The sequence below is a fragment of the Rana temporaria genome, chromosome 6 (genome assembly GCF_905171775.1).
Source record: "Rana temporaria chromosome 6, aRanTem1.1, whole genome shotgun sequence".
Taxonomy (NCBI): domain Eukaryota; kingdom Metazoa; phylum Chordata; class Amphibia; order Anura; family Ranidae; genus Rana; species Rana temporaria.
In genome coordinates, this window is record NC_053494.1 from 118,237,789 (window position 1) to 118,261,399 (window position 23,611).

The window sequence follows — 23,611 nt, forward strand, 5'->3', positions numbered from 1 at the left end:
ATCCAAAGCACTTTTATATCAAAGCATTTTTTTCACAGCGTATAAAAGAGAAAAGAGGCACCTCTAAGGCTGCATTCACACCTGAGCGTCGGTCGTTTTTTTGGGCGTTTTTACCGGCGTTTTGTTGCGCGTATTCATGCTTATTTGCGCGTTTGCATACAGCGTCGTCCGACGTTTTTGTACGTTTTTTATTTTAGCCAATAGGAAAACTGATCATCTTTTCATCACTTGTTGCTATGTTGGTAGATTTGTTTAATCTTCTGCCTGGGTGAAAAGTTCTATTGATTAAAGCGACAAAACGCCCGTAGCAAACGCTCGTTGTCGCGCAAGTCACTTGAATCGAGCGTTTCTATTACTTTCTATGGGAAATGGAAACGCTCAAATACGCCCAAACCGCCCGATACGCGCGACAAAAAAGGGTCCGGAACTTGTTTGAGCTTCAGGCGTTCGGCGTGCAGATGTGAACCATCTCCATAGGGTATAATGTTATTTTTCCCCTCCAGCGTATTGTAGCGTCGCGCTTCAGGCATTTTTTAAACGCCTAGGTGTGAATGGAGCCTAAGTGTAGCAATAAGTTTCTAAATGTTGTACCTTCAATAAATGTAACTATATTGCTACACTTAGAGGCCCCTCTCTTCTCTTTTATATTCAGTTGTGACATGACGCTACTCTTATATCAATACATTGCTTGTATATCAAGGCAAAATGTATTAAAACATTTTGCTTGTCTTGCAAAACACTCTCAAACCAAGTTACTCTCAAACCAAGGTTTTACTGTACAATATTTTTTTATATAGAGGTCTGTACACCAGGGACGAAAAAATAAAAGACTGACAGAGACACATGTTTCCCTTTAAATGAGTGTCAGCTGAGAGCTCTGGATCACCGCCATGGTGCCCTCTTTCTAGCGCTCTCAGTGTCTCCCTGTTGCTAGGAGACCGTACGAAGCGGAGCTCGAGCAAAAAGACAGGACCGCGCGCCCACCAAGCCATGCTCATTCGCGCCGCGCAGGCGCGCTAGTTTACATCACAGCTGTGAGCCCGGGCGCGCGCTCCTCTGGACATGCCCCCTTGCTGAGAGTGTGAGGTAGCGCGCCTTTTGGGTTTTTTGTTCACACGGCGCGCGTTCCCGCGCTCGCCTTTTCCTCGCTCTCCCTCCGCAGTGTAGCGGGGCTCCTAGGAGGAGAATGTGCTGAGGAAAAACATGGCGGAGCTGCAGATGCTGCTGGAGGAGGAGATCCCCGGCGGCCGGCGGGCCCTGCTCGACAGTTATACCAATTTGGAGAGGGTAGCGGACTACTGCGAGAACAACTACATTCAGGTGTGTGAGGGGGGTGAGAGATGTGGGGGGGCACCCCTGTGTGTGTATATAAATATACATATGGGGGGGGGTGTGTGGAATACACACGACGACCCCGGGGACTGAGCCTGTGTATTGCCACCATTCATATCATAGGCTGACATCACTCACTGGAATCACACGAATATGTTTGTCATATTGATGAGCTGCGGCTCGGCGCTGGACTGACCTTTCCGTCACCCAGGAGGTGAATGGGTTTTCTATAGAGTCAGTGCTAGGCTGGTTATCACCCTGTGCGCCCCATTCATTGAAGAGCCCATTGATGTCCTAGGTGTATGGGCAATCCTAGGTGTATGGGCAATCCTAGGTGTATGGGCAATCCTAGGTGTGTGGGCAATCCTAGGTGTGTGGGCAATCCTCGGTGTATGGGCAATCTCAGCCTTTCCAGGATCACATCATGTGAATGGAGATGAAGCTCCATGACTAGTTCTAATTATACCTGGAGACACCAGCCATCATCACAGCTCTCCATCACATCCCTACACATCCTGCATCTCATCATCATCACTGATCTCTGCCTGCACTGACAGGAGTTCACCTTTACTATCATCACTGTCATTTATTCATAAAGACCAGTTCTATGTATTCTATAACGAGCCATCAGTGTCTGTGATGTGCAGAAATCTCATCACCCCCGGATCCGGCTCTCTGTAGAATTAGGGGGGATATGGTGCAATTTTCCGCCTAAGATGATTTATTTTATTTTCCATTTTAGATGTAAGTTTTTGTGTTCCTGTGAATGTTTGTTTACAAAGTCGTTGTCCACCTTGTATTTGCACACACTACCATCAGCTGTCAGGGAATAAATAAACACAATTGGGTCCTGACAGTGTTGTGATACTTTATGCAGAGATGTGATCCCAATCACTGATCTCCTATAGGCTTTACCATGTCATGTCATTTTGAATACTTATGTTACAGCTAAACCCCAGGCAGCTATAAAAGACACAACTAATGAAGCTCAGTAATGCATCACTAGTGAAAGTGTGTGTGTTCATTCGACGAGATGAGTATGGAAAACCTACAAATTCTGGATGAACACTGCAATATACCCTTTCTAGCAAACTTTGCAATATATAAAAAAAAAAAAAAAAAAAAATTTTTAGTTCACACATTTTGCAATACATGTTTAAGCAGGCCAATCTGTCGCCGGTCCCCAACCTGTCCTGCAAAATGCAAATGCTGCTGTGGACACAATGCCAACATGGGGCAGAGACAAATTGGGGGAGAGCTGCTCGGTTTCCGGTCTGAGCGCTGACCTACAATACAACAGATGTACCAGTGCTCAGATCATATCAGTTCATATCATATCATATATCAGATCTGTGTGTGTGTGTGTGTGTGTATATATATATATATATATATTCGTATATATATATATTCGTATATGTCTATATTCCATCAGGTGTTAAAGGGGTGTAACCACTTGTTAACAACAGTATAGGGTTGCCAGCTCATCCCTTTAAACCCCAAAACATATGAATTACACAGTTTCTGAGGCAAATGTAACCACTTCCATACCAGGCACTTACGCACCTTCCCGCCCAAGCCAATTTTCAGCTTTCAGCACTGTCACATTTTGAATGGCAATTGCGCGGTCATGCTACACTGTACCCAAACAAAATTGGCGTCCTTTTTTTCCCACAAATAGAGCTTTCTTTTGGTGGTATTTGATCACCTCTGCGATTTTTTTTTTTTTTTTTTTTTTAATTTTTTTTTTTGCGCAACAACTAAAAAAAGACTGAAAATTTTGAAAAAAAATTACGTTTTTATTTTTTTCTGTTAATTTTTTTCTAAATAAGTAAGTTTTCTCTTTCAATTATGGGCACTGATATGGCGGCACTGATGGGCATCGATGAGGTAGTACTGACGGGCACAGATGATGTGGCACTGATTGGCGGTGCTGGTATGTGGCACAGATGGGCACACATGGGTGGCACTGATGGATACTTATGGGTGGCACTGATGGATACTTATGGGTGGCACTGATGGATACTTATGGGTGGCACTGATGGATACTTATGGGTGGCACTGATGGGCACTGTGGGGTGGCACTGATGGGCACTGTGGGGTGGCATTGATGGGCACTGTGGGGCGGCACTGATGGACACTGTGGGGCAGCACTGATGGACACTGTGGGGCAGCACTGATTTACCCATGTTGCCAGTCAGTGCCCATTTGTGGGCACTGATTGGCATCTTTTTTTTTTTTCCCAGACTTTTTTTTGTTTGCCCTTCCCTGATGGTCCAGTGTGGCAATCCGAGGGGGGGCTGCGCTGATAAACAATCAGCGCGAACCCCCCCCTGTCAGGAGAGCCGCCGATCGGCTCTCCTCTACTCGCGTCTGTCAGACGCGAGTGAGGAAGAGCCATCAACGGCTCTTCCTGTTTACATCGTGATCAGCTGTGATTGGACACAGCTGATCACGTGGCAAAGAGCCTCCGCCAGAGGCTCTTTACCGAGATTGGAGATGCAGGGTGTCAATCCTGCTGGATGTCCAGTCAGGATTTCAAAACCACTTCCTGGACGTAAATCGCCTATAGGCCGGGCGGGAAGTGGTTAAAGGAGTTGTAAAGGATTTTTTATTTTTTTTTGCTGAAATGACACTTTACAGGGTATAGAGACATAATGGTAAACTGATTCCTTTTTTTAAATGATTAAAAATAGATAAAATTCAATCATATAATGTGCCTGCAGTTTCACTTTCGCTTTTCATCCTAGTTTCATGCTTGTGTGAAGCACAGAGACACAGAGCCAATACAGGGCAGTGTTTGTTTTTAAAATTAAACAGATTGGTTCTGAGGGGTTTTAGACACACAGTAATCGCACCTTGATTTGGGACCACAGAGAGAAGCTACCATTACTTTTTTCATAAGGAAACAGACAACCAGGAATTGTGCAGAACAGAGGATTACAGCAAAAATGAACAATGAGGACATGAAATCAGGACTGCATTAGGGTAAAGGAAGCTATTTAGCTAAAAAAAAAAAAAAAAAATCCTTTAGTGACCCTTTAATATAGATAAGGCACTAAGTGAGTTTAAATGCCACATAACCTGTGTAATTCATATGTGTTCAAGTTTAAAGGGATGAGGGGACAACCCTATAACAGTATGGAAAATTGACACAAATATGCCCTGTTGCAGTGTCGGCGAGTGCAGAAGTGGGCATGGCAGCTTTGTAAGCGTGCTCCAAAATGCATTGTTGGCAAAATACAGCAAAGCACGCAGTTGTGTCAGCATATTACTGGCAAGTTGAAAAGTTCATCACTGTGGTATTGGAGAGTGCAAATGTGCACATTGGTACCGTGTCAATGAGTGAAAATGTGTGTGTCTGTGTGTCAGTAAGTACTGAAAAGTTTGTTTTTGCTGTGTAGGCGAGGACAGAAGGGCATGTGGTTGCAGGCTTGGCTAGTGCAGAAATGCATGGAGGTGTGATGTTGGTGAGTATCCTTGCAGATTTGCACATCGGTGCATGTTGGTGACCGCAGAAGTGCATGCTTGTGCAAAAACGTGCATTGGAACAGTGTTGGTGCAAAAGTGCACATCATTGAGGCGCTGGCAAGTGCAGGGGTGGGCGTTGGTGAGTGTAAAGGGCGTGTTGGTGTGGTATCGGAGTAAAAAAAATAAGTGAAATGGTACAGTATCAGCAACTGCAAAAGTGCACATCATTGCAATGTTGGCGGGTACAAAAGATTGTCGTTGCAGTGTAGAAGTGTGCAGTGTTGCCTAGGGCAGAAATGTATGGAGTTGCAGAAGTGCACAGAGCTATAATGTGGCAAATTGCTACTTGTTGCTAGACCAAAAGTAAACCTAGGTGCATAGTTTACAAGAACAGATGTGAGCGTAGTGTGTTGTCTGAGTGCGCAGCGGTGCAGTGCCAGCTGAAATGCACTGAGGTGTATTGGTGGTTATGTGCAGTGGTGGCAAGAGGGGTCTTGTTGCAGTAATGTGGTGGCAGCAAGTGGGGTCCTGATAAAAGTGTAAATTTAATCAAATGGCTCATTTGATTATTTTTTTTTTTTCTCTCTTTAGAACCTGGATTTTAACCATTTGGCTAGATGTACACCTCGAAGCTGGGTGGATTTGATTTAAATCACTAGTAAAGCTTGATTTAAATAATTTTTAAAGAGCGACTGTCATTTCTGTCCTACAGCAGCTCCTCCTCTGACGCGCTGCTGATGCGGCAGTGACACAAGAATGTGAGGGATGTGGCAACAGCAGTTGAGTGGATGCCCGCTAACAGGCACTGCCATGATGGATCTGAAAGGACAGATGCTCTTTAAATATAAGTACTTATTCTTGCTGGTAGTTAGTTTCCTATTTAGAATAATAACCTGTCAGGTTAGTAAAACGGCAATATCAAAACTGATTCAATCATACGGTTTGTAGTGTATATAGATTTGCAAAACAATGGGATAAAGGAATATTCCTGAACTTTGGTTTATCTCATGGTGTGAATACATCAATGCAGTGCATGTTATCTCAGCTTGGATTCATTGAATGAGTTTACCAAAAATTTTAATATTGCAAGATATACAGCCTCATGCTCCATTTCATGCTGACTAAACACAATTCTTATATATTTAGATAGATTTTTTTTTTTTTTTTACTCAAAGCATCTTATTAAAATATATTTGATAATTAATAATTGATTTTAAATAAAAAAAAATCCAGTCCCCAAAGCCACTTCTCTTCGACACTACATTTGTTGGTCACATTCTGGCATCATCACGTGCAATGCAGAACCAGCGAGGTAGAAGCTAAGTAAAAGTGTTTTAATGTACCCTAGGCAAAAAACAAGCATTTAACCCCTACGAGTAAGCATCACACAATGCGAAACATGTCAGCTCTTTTTTCCTAGTCCACTTCTTGTTTGACTGCATGCATTTTGGCTGTTTTTTCCATTTGAATTTTTGTTGTTTTTTCATGTTTTGAATAAAGACATTGTTTTTTGAGGAGTGCAGCGATCCAGGATTTTTCTTTCATCCCATAACCCCTGCAGTGCTTGAGAGTTGTTTTGGGGCTGATGTCATGGGCTGACAGCGGTTTGTCCCCGGCTCCCAGTTGCATTCCTGTTACTCTTTCACATGTGCTACCTGTAGAGACTATAGTCCAGTGATTGCAAATTTATAAGCTAAAGGGGGCCTGAAATGCAGCCCTTGACATCATCAAAGCCAAGGGCCGTATGTAATAAATACTTGTTAAGTATATGTTATGCTCGAGGACTGTCAGAAACTGCAGACCTTATAGAGGAAATGAGGGTCAGAGAGTATGGACATACTACATTATTATTTATTTATTTTTGTCTGGGGTTATTGCTGCAGAAGACAATACAAACCTGGGAACATGTTGCATGAGGCTAATAGAGCTCAATGCTGTTACTCTTATCAACGTTCCCACTCCAGACTGCTGAGGTCCGAGGGCCACACATCAGATAAAAAAGGGCCACAGGTTGGTCACCAGGGCTATAAGCTTTTGTGCTAACGCACAATGTGCGGACACGTTTCCTCATTTGCCATTGGCATTTGCTGGTAGACTGGAAATTGCCGCAAAAAAGCTGGAGGGGATTAGCAGTACTGAGATGGGGAACAAAATGTGAAAGCTGTTTTCTAAAAAAAATAATAATAATCTGTATGATACGTATAGAGCAGTGATGGAGAACCTTGGCAGTGGCACCCCAGATGTTTTGGAACTACATTTCCCATGATGCTCCTCTACACTGCATGAACATCGTGGGAAATGTAGTTCAAAAACATCCGGGGTGCCAAGTTTTGCCATCACTGGTATAGAGGATGGAAGGAGGGGTGGAGTAGAGGGAAGAGGGTGAATATCCACTTTAAGCAATCTAAGGGCTCTAACGTTACACGTTTTTGGGTTTAAATCTATTTTAATTCCATATGCTGTTTCCACTAATGGTGTGGATTTGCTAAAGCAGTATGTTTTTCACTCAGTGAACCTTAAATTTCGACAATTATACAGCTAGTATGCAAGGAAAATTCTATATAATTCTGTACACTTTGAGTATTCAAAATGAGGTTTGCTTGGCTATGTAAAAGAATGTACTCGTTTTGAGAACCAACAACATTAAAGCCCCTTTCACACTGGGGCGGCATTAGCGTAAAGCGCTGCTATTTTTAGCGGTGCTTTACTGCCGTTTTTGCGTTAGTGGTGCGCTTTTAAATCCCGCTAGCGGCCGAAAAAGAGATAAAACCACCCGCAATGCGCCGATTTGGCCGCGCTGCCCATTGATTTCAATGGGTAGGGGCGGTGTACACACCACTCCTTCACGGCTCCAAAGATGCTGCTTGCAGGAGATTTTTTTTTTTACGTCCTGCTAGCGCATCACCTCAGTGTGAAAGCCAGTGGCGGAATTTTCATGGTCGCAACAGTCGCAGTTGCGACTGGGCCCTGTCAGTTCGGGGGGCCCGTCACCTGTCCGTGTATGAGGAGCTGTGAATGGCCCACCTGATACTTGTCGTCACTACTGTGTGCGGTGCGCACTGCCTGGTGTGCTTTTCGTTCGGCCGTGGGACACACACACAGAGACATTGCAGAGGGCAGGGCAGCTGAGACAGCATTCACTGACTGACTGAGATTGTGGACTGCCCCGCCTCTCCGCCTATTCAGAGATGCAGACATGTAGGGAGCTGGGGATGACTCGGGCTCACCAAATGAGCGAAGGACGAGGGAGGAGCGCTCCAGGCGGCGGGAGAAGGCACACAGTGAAGCGTGGACTGGAGCACCTATCCTGCGTCTACCGAGTTCCAGGGCACTTGAGGCAAAGCATCCTGGCGGGAGAAGGTCTGGCACAGTGAAGGTGACTCAGTCAGAGTGAGTGACCCACAGAACAGCAGATCGACGGTAAGTCAATCAAGTGACAGAGCTGCTCAGCAATTGATGCCAACCTCCACCACCTGTGCCTCTTACTGATCCCATTGCCCCACCACTGATCTCATCATCCCTATCCCCCCATTACTTTTACAACAGAGGTGATGGGGGGGGGGGGATAGGGATGAGATCAGTGGTGGGGGGATGGGATCAGTAAGAGGCACAGGTGGTGGTTTGAGCGGATGGCACCACCACTGCCAACCCCCATCAAGTACCACCGGTGGTACTTGAGGGCGGGTGGTAGCGGTGGTACTTGAGGGGGGTGGTAGCGGTGGTACTTGAGGGGGGTGGTAGCGGTGATACTTGAGGGGGGTGGCAGCGGTGGTACTTGAGGGGGGTTGGCAGTGGTGGTGCCATCCTCTCCCACCACCCGTCCTTACTGATCCCATCCCCCCCACCACTGATCTCATCCCTATCCCCCTATTACTCTTCTACAACAAAGGTGATGGGGGCGAAAGGGATGAGATCAGTGGTGGAGGGATGGGATCAGTAAAAGGCACAGGTGGTGGTGGGAGAGGATAGCACCATCACTGCCGCTGCGGCCACCCCCCCCCCCCCCTTTTTACTTTGTTGTACAGTGTAGAAAAATTAGGTATAGAAATCAGGCTTTTCGAGGGGGGGCCTTCATGATATCTTGTACCGGGGGCCCTGAAGTCTCTAGTTACGCCACTGGTGAAAGCCCTTGGTTTTTCACACTGAGACTGCAGGGGAGCCGTTTTACAGGTGCTATTTTTAGCCCAAAAGCGCCTGAAAAACGCATCGGTGTGAAAGGGGTCTTAGGGTCCTTTCACAGCACTGCAGTAATGCACCTCGTGTGTTTGTGCACTGAATTTCAGTTCATTATGAATCGCACCACAATGCACCTGTGTTGCAGTGCACCACAGTGACTGATAATGCAATGCTGTGCTAGCAAAACTTGCTGTAGGTGCGTTTTTTTTATGATGCGAATTTGATGGTCCATTTAAATTAAAGCGCTGTCTTAACCACTTCCCTACCTCACTATGTTTAATGTCCGGCTATTCCCTAGGTCTGGGAGGGTGTCCCTAGATGTCCTGCTGTGTGGCCCTTGGGCCGCGCATCAGGAACTCTGACCGCTGTGTGCCTTGGACACAGTACATCACAGATCGGGGTAAAGGGCCAAACACAGTGGCGCTTTACTACGTGATCGCTGTGTCCAATCACAAACGGTCACAGATGTACACACAACAGGTCTTTGCATGTTAATGGCTTGCCTTCCCTCACACAGGGACTGTGTGTGAGGGAAGCAGAGCTGGATCTGTAAAGGGGGCAAGGAGTACAGTGTTTTTCAGTGCAGCCTCATCCACGCACAAAAGTGAAGAAAAATTACCCCCTCCTCCTAAAACTTACCCAAGTCCTCACTCCAGGGCTGTGCTAACCTGTTTAAGTTTTTTTATTTTTCTCAAAGAAGTTTATTAAAGAAAAATAAAATGTAGCGAAAACATCTGTCATAATTTCCGAGGATGCAATGTCATGTTCATTATAAGCAGCAATCACTTCACAACATCTTATGACATGGATCAAGTAGAACCTACATATCGCCAGTACAGGAATTGTATAACCTTTAGCTTGCAGGCAACCCTAGCGCTCAAGATTGCTATACCAACAGCATTATAGTAATAGACCATCTAATACTAAAACTACAGTAGAGAGGCCAGGAGTATCTAACCAAGGTGCCCAAAGTTCATCAAACTTGCCAGAGCATCCCCTATGCTGAAAGATGAATTTCTCCAACCCATCTGAGCTATTCATTCTGTCACCTTTGGAGGGTCGACTGCCTTCCAATGCTGAAGGATGAGCTTGCAAGCCTGAAACAAGGCTCTAGCAATGGCTCGCTTTGGATGACATCAATTGGGAGAACATTCAAAATACCCACTATACATGGTTTAAGGTCTGTCAGTACATTGACCTGGAAAACTCTAACAGTAGTCAGAAAATCTGTACAATATAAATGCAGATTGGGACAGTGCCATAGCAAATTTAATAAGATTCCCATGGTCTCCCAGACATCTGGGGCAGTCCGAATCCGGCCTCGCCCCCATTCTGATCAGTCTTGTTGGTGTAAAGTGTGCCCACAGTACAATGTATAGCTGAGACAGGCGTTGAGCCACATTTAGGGAGCACATCTGGATAGCCTGTAGGGCCTCCTCTTACTGTTCATTCTCAAAGGAGCCACATCCCTCCCCCACTTGCTCACCTCCCCCAGAGGGAATCCGTCTATGAAGTCTAATAAAAGCATAGAGTAACATCTAGAGATAAAGCCCTTAACCGCTTCAATACAGGGCATTTTCACCCCCTTGCTGCCCAGACCAATTTTTCGTTTTCAGCACTGTCGCACTTTGAATGACAATGGCGTGGTCATGCGACACTGTACCCAAACTTTTTTTTCCTCCCACAAATAGAGCTTTCATTTGGTATTTGATTACCTCTGCGGTTTTTATTTTTTGTGCTATAAACAAGAGTACCATTTTTTGAAAAAAACACTATTTTTTTACTTTTTGATTTAATAAATATCACAAAGTGTTTCCTCAGTTTTGGCCGATATGTATTTTTGTACATATTTTTGGTAAAAAAAAAAAAATCGCAATAAGTGTTTGGTTTGCACAAACGTTATAGCATCTACAAAATAAGGGATAGATTTATGCCATTTTGTTTTTTACTAGTAATGGTGGCGATCTGCGATTTTTATTGTGACTGCGACATTGCGATGGACAGATCGGACACCTTTGACATGTTTTTGGGACCATTCACATTTATACAGCGTTTAGTGCTAAAAAATTGCACAGATTACTGTGTAAATGTCACTGGCAGGGAAGGGGTTAACTCTCTCTATCCAGTATCTGGACAGTCTACACAACCAGTCCCCCGGCGGGCCCAGTTTCAAGGTCATATACACCGTGGAGTGATCAGAGACACCCCTCAGCAGAATAGTGGCCGCTGATATTCTGTGCAACGAGGTCTGAGAAGCAAAGTCCAAGTCAATGCGAGAGAACGTCCGAAAAGAACGTAAACTCCCAAGTGCAGGGTGAAAGTGTTGCCAGAGGTCTACAAGGGATATCCACTGGGCCAAGCAAGGGGACCACCGGGAGGCAGGAGAGAGCCTGTCCAGATCTGGAAAAGGGGCGATATTAAAACCCCCCCATCAGTAGCACATCCTACAATTAAGCACTATTTGCATAATATTAGTAAGCATAGAAACATCATCCAGAGGAGGCAAGTACAGACCCACCAAAACCAAGGGAGTATGCACTATTAAAATATGCATCACCAGATAACAACCCCGAGGGTGAAGCCTGATGTCCAGAAGCAGAAAAGGAAGTGACACTGACCCCTCCTAGAGTAGCTGGAGTACACTGCATGGTTATGTGAACCAACCCACGCCCGCCTAAGGCCTAGTATGTGGGAGCCTACAAGATGCATCTCCTGCAAAATACAAATCTGATGATTGAACTTTTAAGTTTAATTAAACACTAAAGACCGTTTAACAGCTGAGCTGAAGCACCCGCACATTCCAAGAAATTACCATTACCTTAGACATTGTATTACAATAGATCAGTGGTTCTCAACCTGGGGGGTTGGGACCCCCTCGGGGGTCAAATGATGATTTGCCAGGGGTCACTGAATCCTCTGCTGTTCCTGAAACCCACGCTGCCAGCCTTTTTGCGGCTGCCCAGCAAGGTTGTCCCTGGAGCCTGTGGCCACCCAGCTGGGCTCTTTCTGGAGCACATGCTGCCCACTCGGCCTCTTCACAGCAACCCATTCAGTTCACGGCATGGCTGGGGAGCAGAGACTAGAGGTCAGCTGACTAGTGAGGAATGTGAAGTGGGAGAGGCTGAAGGAGACACTATCTCCTGATTTCAGGGGAGGTGTCACTGCTACAAGACACCACAAAGTCGGAGACACAGTAATTAACATGAGTAACATGTGATTATAGTTCAGCAGAGGACCTTGATCAAGAGCCCCTAAGTTGGCTGATCGGAACTCCCCGCCAGCACTGCCACTCATCCCTACTCCCCCCCCCACCACCACCACCACCACCACCACCACCACCAATGATTAAGAGAAGGAATAACAATAGAGAATACATGGAAGGGAGAGGAAAAGGGGGGAAGAACAAAGAAAAAGGGAGATAAATAATAAGAGAAAAAACAAGAAAGATGGCTAGATTGGGGGGGGGGGGGGGGGAAAGAAATTAGGATAGAGAGAAATAAAAGGGAAAGAAAGGTGAACAAAGAGAAAGAATGATGCATCCTAAAGGTTTTAATACTGTACCAGTGGAAGGCACTCAGGGAGCGCTAAATGTCCGTGGGTTAGAAGCGCAATTTACTTGTCTTGCCTTGGGTGCTGAAAACCCATGCCACGTAAATAATTTTACTGTTAGGGTTCCCCACAACTTGGGAAATTGTATCAAGGGGTCACGGCACTAGAAGGTTGAGAACCACTGACCTAGATGAATGCTCCTCAAATCGACCAATATCTTTGTTTAATGTGAATGAATTTGGACTTTTGCAACAAGCCCCGTGGGGGCTTGTTGAGCCATACACATGCTCTGAAGATGGAGTTAATGATTTGGAATACTTTACGGGGAACCACCATAAGGCATGCTTTGCAGAATGTAAAGTTGTGGCATGAAGACCATTTTTATAAGATTCACCCTGCCTACCATGGACATCTTAAGGCGTGCCCACACTTTGGCTCCATCTCAAATTCTATTGATCAATGGTGACAAATTGAGGGAAAGATAATCCTGTGTCACAGGAGTGACATAGACTCCCAAGTACTTTAAAACCAGATGACACTGGCACATCATGTACCGTATGGCCCAGACTATCCCCAAACTATCCGGTGCTACATCTATCAGCATGAATTAGGCTTTGGTCCAGTTGATTACTAGGCTGGAGTTTGTTCGAAGGCCTGCAATCTAATTAATTTTCCCTAAAGAAAAAAAAATCGATTTCTCCCCCCCCCCCCCCCCATTCAAAACAAAATAACTGCGAACTGTAAATATATTTTAAAAATATATATTTATTGTGCTACGGAAACCCTGAAGGAAGACTGGACCGAGGTGAAGCCGTCGGAACCAGCGTGGAAAGCAATTGGCGCCCATATCAGAACTGATGTCCGCGTGATGGGCTTCCTTCTTTCTCACAGTGCGCCACCCAGTGGACTCAGGACAGCATCATTTTCTTCTCCTACATGTCAGCAGTCGCTGTCTCTAGTGGTTGCTAGTGTTATTGTGATGTGTCCAGTCACTTCCGCTGTCCCACCCTGAGCCTCAGAAGCAGAAAGTAATCTGAACAGCATCGTTTACCTGGGAGCCTTTCCTCACCTACATACCGTCATCATGCCGGTAAGTGATCGGAGGGGAGGAATGATCGGTGCCCGACTCTCCTATGTCAGTGGCGGCTGCAGGGAGCACGGTACTCACGAAGATGGATTGTCCAACCAGGAAGTGCCAGGTGAGGCCCATCTGTATTACTGAGAAGAACACCCTATGGGTGATCGCTCGGTTAGTGTGTGTGCCCCCTCCCCACATGTAATATGACCGGCCATGTTCTCTCATGTCCTTAGTACAGGGTTAAAAAAATTTTTTTTGAAAATATGAATCGATTTGACCTACCATCTCGATTTTTTTTTTTTTTTTTTTTTTTTTAATTTAATCGATTTTTAATTTTATTTTTTTCTCAGCCCTACATCCGCTTAGAGCAAAAGTTTCTTGTGCAGCTCTCCATACCGAAAGCCTTTGATACAGGGGTTAGCCGAATCAAGGCCGCCATGGGCTCAATGGCGAAGGCCTTATGGGTGTCCAGCGATTTCAACATGCTTTACTAAAAAAAAAAAACGCATGTGAACTGTGATGGATCGCCTTGGTGTAATAGGCGCTATGTGAGCCTAATTTACCAAAGTGACTAGTGAAAGTTCAATTTGAATACAATAAAACTTTGGTTTGAGAGTAACTTGGTTAGAGAGCATTTTGCAAGACAAGCAAAATGTATTAATACATTTTGCCTTGATATACAAGCGATGTCTTGATATAAGAGTAGCGTCATGTCGCAACTGAGTATAAAAAAGGAAAGGAGCCTCTAAGTGTAGCAATATGGTTACATTTAATTAAGGTACAACATTTAGCAACTTATTGCTACACTTAGAGGTGTCTCTCTTCTCTTATACCCTGTAAAAAAAAATGCTTTGAGATACAAGTGCTTTGGATTACAAGCATGTTTCTGGAACGAATTATGCTCTCAAACCAAGGTTTTACTGTATTCAGTGCTGTATGGGAGAAGGTGTTTGGGTTTTTTTTTTTTTTTTTCCCCACACGCGATTGGATATTTGACAACTGAGGACAATGTTTCACTTTGTAGCTACATGATGATTCTGTTCCTGAACACCAAAACCTAATTTTTTCTAGGCAGTTATGTAGAAAACAATGACCCTTTCATGAAGAAACATTTTCTATGTCCTAAATATCACATTATCATTATGCTGTGCTTTGGCTATCATTATGCTGTGCTTTGGCTTTGATGTGAGGATATCATCATTTTATTGCAATGCTTCATACGCCTGTAAAGCTTGGGTGTTAATGTTATTAACCTTTTTAATGGTGTGCTTCTCGGGAAATCGTCCATTGCTAGTATGCTAGGATGATCCAGTATGTCACACCAGTACCTAATTTTGTATTGATATTAAATGTTTCATCAACAGGAAGTATGATCTTGCTGTTGGAACACCCATTTCAGATGAATTTACACACCCAGTTTAATTTTTGTAAATTAAAAATTGCTTTTCATAAAATAGTATGACATGACTGTTTTATTTTCCCTCGGCTAAAGGAGTGCCTAGGTTTTGTGAATCAGAATTTGTGGTTGTTTCTTACATTTACCTTGTGGAATCGTGGTTTTAGCATGAGTGTTTTGCCATCTGAATAACTTCTCACCTCCCAAGAAAGCTGTTCTCATTGCAATTGTCTTTAATACAAATTTTAATAATGGTGTGCTTTACATTATAATTTTTTATAAATTGATTTAAACAGTAAAATGGATCTTGTGGCATATCATGTTTTAGCTGTCCTTTTATAAATCATTTGCAAACGAGGAAAAGCGTTGGAGATTGTAAAAGTTATTTTTAGGGTGGTCCCGATACCACTTTTTTAAGACAGAGTACAAGTACCAATACTTTCAAGTACTCGTCATTGCCAAAACTTTTTCTAAAAAAAAAAAAAAAAAAAATTATTTGTGACCGAATGTGACGGTGTTTTGTCACATTCGGCTAACCATCTCATCTTGCTACGGAAGTGATGTTCCGCCAAGAAATTTTGCACTGTGCATACGCGATGTGTTCCAAACGATTTGTGACAATACAGAGCAGTAAAACCGTCAGATAATGTCATGGAAGTGACATTACAAACAATACAAACGCTGGGCTATACGTTCCAAGACTAATACTTCCCTTGTTACCTAGTGTCTCCAGAACTGCCAGCTGTCCCTGTACAACCCAAAGCAACCTGGGGTGTTAGGTTCTGCATTGCTGGTACTTGTAGTGCCTATCCAGAGCAACTTGTGGTGATAGATTCTGCTATGCTGTGACTTGTAGTGCCTCTAAAAATGCCAGCTGTCCTTGGACTGCCCTTAAAGGGTCACTAAAGGATTTTTTTTTTTTTTTTTTTTTTAGCTAAATGGCTTCCTTTACCCTAATGCAGTCCTGGTTTCATGTCCTCATTGTTCGTTTTTGCTGTAATCCTTCTCTGTTCTGCACACTTCCTGGTTGTCTGTTTCCTTATGAAAAAAAGTACTGGGAGCTTCTCTCTGTGGTCTCTAATCAAGAAGGTGTAATTACTGTGTGTCTAAAACCCCTCAGAACCAAACACTGCCCTGTATTGGCTCTGTGTCTCTGTCCTTCACACAAACGAAAGTGAAACTGCAGGCACATTATATGATCGATTTTTATCTATTTTTAAAAGGAATCGGTTTATTATGTCTCTATACCCTGTAAACAGTCATTTCAGCAAAAAACATTTTTTTCCTTTACAACTCCTTTTAACAATCAAGGGCAACCAGTGCCGATTATCCTGCCATGCTGGGACTTGTAGTGCCTCTAGAGCTGTCAGCTGACCCAATACAAGTCAGGGCAACCTGTGGTGTTAGGTCCTGCTGGGACTTGTATTACCCCTAGATCTCTAAACTGCCCCACTACAAGCCAGGGCAACCGGCAGTTCTGGAGACACTACAAGTCCCAGCATGGCATGATTGATCACCACTGGTTGCCCTGCCTTGTATAGGGCAGTACAAGGACAGCTGGCATCTTTAGAGGCACTAAAAGTCCCAGCATAGCAGGACTTCCATTTAGGACAGTATGCACCCAGGGACTAAAGCCCAGAAAGCGGATTTCTAGCTTTCCAGCTCAGTGCATTACCAATACCTGGTATATCGGTGTCTTCTGCCTGTAACGAAGGCCAGTAGCCCCATGCTAAACATATGGCCATATCATGTGAGTTGGAACTTGTAATTGTCCCCCCAGACATGCAGGCATCACACATTTCTCACCAAGACGGTCACCTTATAATTTTTCAGGTGGTATAAAGTCACTAAGGCCCCTTTCACACTTTTCCTGGAACTTTGGACATCGGAGTCGAATGACACGCCGTACACCGTGATTCTCTGATAACCATTCATTTCTATATGACTTCAGAGTAGTCCCACTTTGGTCTGACTATGTGTAAACTTGAGGTCTATAGACCTCAACTCGCATTAGGCATTCCCTGAAATTGCGGCAAAATTGCGTGTGACAGTGTTAAAGGGGCCTAAACCTACATCGTAAAAAACTATCATTGCTGAATTACATGCTGTTCATATTCTGTCACTATGAGATTCGTTTTATGTATTCTGCACAAAATCTAGTTGATACTGCTGTTCTATATCTCCCCCCCTTCTGTCCAAGTCCCCAATTTATCTAGGGATTTTGCAGCTGTGGTGACAACTCTGCACATGCTGTTTTCCCTGAGTTTCTATGCTGAGTATTTCCTCCCTATCACATTTGAGCAGCCCATGTGACTATAGAGCCACACATGTGGGTAAATGATAGCCCATGCCCTACCTCCTCCTCCTCCATGTCCACTAACCAGCTAAACACAACAGAGGTGTGATATTGCATGTAGATAAATGAAGCTTCACCTCCCTCTTTTTCTAAGACACAGGCTGGAGGGGTGTGACACAGACGGCGACTGGAAGAAATCCGCCCACACAATTTTATTGCCAAAAAAATCATACATTTTATTTCAAATATATATCTGTATTGGGGATTGACCGACCAATTATCGGCGGCCGATATTCACTTATTTTAATTATCGCTCCAAAAACTGACCGGTATTACTTCAAGGGTTTTTACCATAGTGATGCATGCATCACCCCGGAACCATTCTTTAGGGCAGATGGTCGGCTTTATTGTAACAACTGATGCGGCTCAGCTTGGCTGTTATTACAAGCAGCGGGATGGGACGTTCCTTCCGCCACTCACCTGGGCTCTCCAGTCCCACCGGGAGACCCGAGCAACCAGTGGGCACGTTCGCCGGCTGGTGGAATCTAGTGATCCAAACGCGATGTCATGACATTACTTCCCAGATTACTGGCATCTTAAAGGCGCCAGTTTAAAAAAAATAAAGTATACGAAAACGCTGATCTTGACGTTTTTGAATACTTTGAAGTGCAGAGGAGTCCATAAGGAGTACCTCACATGCCTATTACTGTCACAAGGGATGTTTACGTTCCTTGTTACTGCAATAACAGTGATTAATCGGTTCCCGACTGGCTCATGCAGATATACTGTGGCAGAATGGCTCTTCTGGGCAAAATCCTGTGTGTGTGTGTGTGTGTGTGTGTGTGTGTGTGTGTGTATAATATTATATATATATATCTATATCTATCTATATATCTATATATCTCTTTACCCAGGAGAGCTACCAGAGGGTGCGTGAGACCCCTGGTGCACAGCGAGGAACCCGATGCGCGTGCGATCGATACGAGCCACGCATTATCATGGGCACAAACTCCAGCCCGGGGATTTGTGTGTGTGTGTGTGTGTGTGTGTGTGTGTGTGTGTACGTACACACACAAATCCATGTGCTGTCAGAGGAGAGGAGACAGATTGTCTGTCTGTTTTTACAAAGTAGAAAGGGCGATCTGTCATCTCTCCTCGTCACGCCTCTCCCCACACAGTTAGAACACAGTATTATACAGTAATTGGTGCATATTTATAGCACTGATCGCTCTATAAATGTCAATGGTCCCAAAAATGTGTCAAGTGTCTGTCCGCTGCAATGTCACAATACCGCTAAAAATCGCAGATCACTGCCATTACTAGTAAAAAATAAACACCATAAAAATGCCATAAATCTCTCCCGTAGTTTTAACTGCGTATAAAAAAGAAGATTCACATGCTGTGAGCAGAAATATATTCTCTGTCCTTGTGTCCTACTCTGTTGCTGGTAATCTCTTAATTCTGTCATACCTTTTTAGGCCTACAGTAAAACCTTGGTTTGAGAGTGTTTTGCAAGACAAGCAAAATGTTTTAATTAATTTTGCCTTGATATACAAGCGATGTCTTGATGTAAGAGTAGCGTCATGTCACAAGAGTATAAAAAATGAGAGGAGCCTCTAAGTGTAGCAATATGGTTACATTTAATGAAGGTACAAGATTTAGCAACTTATTGCTACACTTAAGCCTTAAGCTTAAGCTTTCAAAACAATCTTACGATAATCGGATCGTTGGTTGGTACAGAGCTTCCAAAAGCCGATCAGGACAGTTCATCCGATTTTATTCTATCGGACATGCACGGAAATTTTTTCCGTACGATGCCAGATCGTGCAATTTTTCGTTTAATCCGTACAGCTGTCGTTCGAAAATGCAATACAAATGCATTACAACACATGACATCACTTTCGATTTTTTTATTCTGCCGTACGAGAATTTTCGTGACTTTAGTAAACTCATCAGATTCGACGTGAGATTAGCATACAAAAAAAAACGGACGATCATTCGTCTGATAATCGGATCGTGTGTACCAGGCATTGGTCCCCTTTCATACTTGCGACTTTGGACTGCAAATTCGCATGACAAGTCATTCTCCATAATTTTCAATGACTTCCATTCATATTGTCACGACTTTAAGTCATGCCGACTTCAAAGTAGTCCTTGCACTACTTTGGTCCAACTTCCATTCGAGTTGATAACCATAGACCTCAATGTTAAACCCTCAAGTAGCATGCAAATCGTACCTGAATAATATAGACACGATTTCAGTACGATTTTGTAAGCACAAGCAGCTTTTTGACACTTGTCCCACCCAATCTTTTCAACAAGTAACCCCTCCCAAGCACATTTTTTCTAGCACACATTCACTTCCTGGTTATTCCCTCAGGAACAATGTGCTCCAAACAGCCCCAAAAAAAAAGACGTCCTTGTCCTCCGCTTCTCCTCCTCCTCTTCTTCCTCATGCACTGCTACTGCTGCAATGACAACTGCTGTGGCAATATATTGAGTTGCAAACATTTTCTGTCACAACACACCACAACAACCAGGAAGCAAACAGGAACTGGAAATAACTATGGCAGAAAAAGGAATTACCTCACACCATGTATGATTTCATTGGTTAATGCCAAAGTTGTGGCAAAGTAGTACTGATCCGAAATCACGGCAAAATCGTGGCTGCGAAATCGCGGCAAAGTCGCACAAGTGTGAAAGGGGGCCTTAGAGGTGCCTCTTCTCTTTTATACCCTGTAAAAAAAATGCCTTGATATGCAAGTGCTTTGGATTACAAGCATGTTTCTGGAACAAATTATGCTCTCAAACCAAGGTTTTACTGTATTTAGAAGTGCAGAGCAAGGCACACACCATTCTTCCTGTAGCATTTCTAGACCAGTACCGATTTGGTGCCTGGACAAAAGCCGCCTTTTTGGGTCTTTGTGCTCATGTGAATCTTGATCCAAGCTTTACTTATGTTTATTCTTGTTTCTTAGTTTCAGGAGGTTGACTGTAATTTAAAGTTATCATTCCAGTTCAGGGCATTTCCAACGAATGAAAGGAGAAAATACTCAATCTGCCTTTCCTAATGGATAAGTAAAGATTGCGCACTGCAGATAAATCGGGTCCACCCAACCTACCTTACATTCCCTGCTTGGCTTTTATGGGCCTGGTACCTCCAGGGCAAGCAGGCACTTATGGCGGAGGGAGGCTCTCTTGTTGAAATGGCTATTTAATTTCTGTGAACCATCACAATGCAGAGCCAAGCCCTCATGTATCATATTACTGGTGTGCAATAATTCTGGTGTTACCAGTGATGATACAACAATGTACTGGCTCATCCAAGCTATGCATCTTGAGGATAGAGTAAACAAATGAAAAGACAATGTATCTGTATATGAATGTAATAGGATTGTGTGATTTATCTGGGAGGAGCAATATCTCAAAGTTGTTACGGAGAAGTTTAGAGGGTCACATTTCCAGTAAAAGTACAGTAAAACCTTGGTTTGAATGTAACTTGGTTTGAGAGCGTTTAGCAAGACAAGCAACATTCTTTTAAAATAAATTTTGATTTGATATACAAGCGACGTCTTGATATAAGAGAAACGTCATGTCACACCTTATTTGTAGAAGAGAAAAGAGGCGCCTCTAAGTGTAGCAATATGGTTACATTTAATAATAGGTAGGGATGTCCCGATACCATTTTTTTTAGGACCGAGTACAAGTAACGATACTTTTTTAAAAAAAATGCAGCCATGTGTCCCCAAATGCAGCAATGCGGCCGCGTGTCTCCCCAAATGCGGCCGTGTCTCTTCCCAAATGCGGCCATGTCCCAAAATGCAGCTTTGTATAGGTCTCCTCCCCCCCGCCCTCTAGTTGATCGGCACTCTGGGAACATATCAGCTTTCATTTGAATAGCTGTGTGTTCCCCGCCGCGCGTCGTCAAATATAGCCCCTCCCCCTTGTCCGGGCACTTTGATAGACAGATCACCCATCCAATCCTGGGATGGGTGATCTGTCTATCAAAGTGCCCAGACAAGGGGGAGGGGCTATATTTGACGACGCGCGGCGGGGAACATACAGCTATTTATATGAAAGCTGTTATGTTCCCTGAGCGCCGATCAACTAGACGGCGGCAGTGGCAGCAGCTCTCCTCTGCAGTGGCATGTTTTACATACCCGAGGACTGCTCTGCTCTCCGCCCCCTCTCCGGAGGAAGAAAGAAAAAGTATCAATGAAGCATCGGGAGCATTTGCGTGAGTACAAGTTCTCGCGCAAATGCTCAGTATCGGTCCCGATACTAGTATCGGTATCGGGACAACCCTAATAATAGGTACAGCATTTAGCAACTCGCATGGTTGATGATTAAAACAGGCACATCTACGTATGCAGGCATCTGGGGTAAAGCTGTCCACATAAACCATTCTCCTCACTGCCATTGACCTCATCCCTTCCACACTGCGCTCCACAAGCTCTACTCTACTACAGGGTAGTCTTCCCGGTCACGATTGCAGACTGACATCGGTGAGAGACGGCGGTGCGGAGGACGGTCTATGTGGACAGCTTTATGTGGACTACACACAGCTCCCGGTCCTGTCAGCAGGGGAAATGCTGATCTTCGGTTCATACAATGTATGAACCGAGGATCAGTGTTTCCCCTAGTGAGGCCACCCCCCCCCCCACAGTAAGAACACACCCAGGCATACTTAACCCCTTCCCCGCCCCCTAGTGTTAACCCATTCACTGCCAGTGGCATTTTTATAGTAATCCAATGCATTTTTATAGCACTGATCGCTAAAAAAATGCCAATGGTCCCAAAAATGTGTCAAAAGTGTCCGCCATAATGTCGCAATACCGAAAAAAAAATCGCTGATCGCCGCCATTACTAGTAAAAAAAATATAATAAAAATGACATAAAAATACCCCCTATTTTGTAAACGCTATAACTTTTGCGCAAACCAATCAATAAACGCTTATTGCGATTTTTTTTTTAACGAAAAATAGGTAGAAGAATACGTATCTGCCTAAACTGATGAAAAAAAATGTTTTTTTATATATTTTTGGGGGATATTTATTATAGCAAAATGTAAAAAAAAATATTTTTTTTTCAAAATTGTCTCTCTATTTTTGTTTATAGCGCAAAAACTAAAAACCGCAGAGGTGATCAAATACCACCAAAAGAAAGCTCTATTTGTGGGAAAAAAAGGACGCCAATTTTGTTTGGGAGCCACGTCGCACGACCGCGCAATTGTCTGTTAAAGCGACGCAGTCCCGAATCGCAAAAAGTACTCTGGTCTTTGGGCAGCAATATGGTCCGGGGGTTAAGTGGTAAAAACGGCTCCGCCATCTACAGCTCAAAAACGTCATGGTGGGCATGAGGCCATAGACTAACATGGAGAGCTCTTTTTAAGCTGCAAAAAACGCTCAGAAAAGTGGCTGTAAAAACATCCATGGAAATGAAGCCTTATAGTACAAAAAAGCAAATCGCTACTGTAAATATTACTTTCACTGTCCCACAGTAAAAAAATGAACCCCTTAGACCTGGTTTACACTGGGGCGACTCGTCAGACGACACAGCCGCCTGACAAGTCGCGTCCCATTGTAGTGAATGGAACCGTTCTAATAGGAGCGACGCAAGTCGCTCCGACTTAGAAAAAGGTTCCTGTACTACTTTGGAGGCGATTCGGGGCGACCTGCATTGACTTCAATACTGAAGTCATTTTGCAAGTTGCCTCTCAAGACGCCTTGAGATCGCCTTGCCGAATCGCCTCCAAAGTCGGGTCGCCTGTGTGTGAACCGGCTCTTACAGTAGCGATTATTTGCTTTTTTTGTACTTATTATATATTTTTTTTAAAGCGGTTGTAAACCGCATATATAATTTTTTTTTTTTTTTACCTGCAAGGCAAAATGCATAATCAGCTAGTATGCACCGCATAATAGCTGATTATGAAATACTTACCTCAAAACGAGGTGAACAACACTTACCTGGTTCACGCCGAGCGAGATGTCATCTTGCTCCGGCGTGTCTTCCGGGTATCGCCGCTCCAGCGCTGTGATTGGCTGGAGCGGCGCCGCTCCAGCGCTGTGATTGGCTGGAGCGGCGATGACGTCAATCCCGCGCATGCGCGCGGGAGATTTAAAATCGGCAAGGTCCGGCGGCTGCCGGATCTTCCGCCGTGGATCCCCCCTGCGCATGCGCCGCCCGCATTGCGAGGGGAATATCTCCTAAACCGTACAGGTTTAGGAGATATTCTTTTTACCTACAGGTAAGCCTTGTTATAGGCTTACCTGTAGGTAAAAGTGCAAATTTAAGGTTTACAACCGCTTTAACCCCA

At 44.1% G+C, this 23,611-nt stretch overlaps 1 protein-coding gene across 26 annotated transcripts in view; it reads left to right on the forward strand.

Moving 5' to 3' along the window:
* Nucleotides 1-1,041: 1,041 nt before the first annotated feature.
* Nucleotides 1,042-23,611, forward strand: part of ABI2 (abl interactor 2) — a 157,080-nt gene continuing 134,510 nt past the window's right edge. For 7 of the 26 annotated variants that reach the window (XM_040357256.1, XM_040357263.1, XM_040357266.1 and 4 more), the window contains exon 1: nt 1,045-1,320. In XM_040357256.1, coding sequence (XP_040213190.1) covers nt 1,204-1,320 — 117 coding nt within the window. In that variant the 5' untranslated portion in view covers nt 1,045-1,203. Of the gene's footprint in view, nt 1,321-23,611 lie in introns of all 26 variants that reach the window. The other 19 variants (XM_040357257.1, XM_040357264.1, XM_040357267.1 and 16 more) reach the window with 6 other exon arrangements.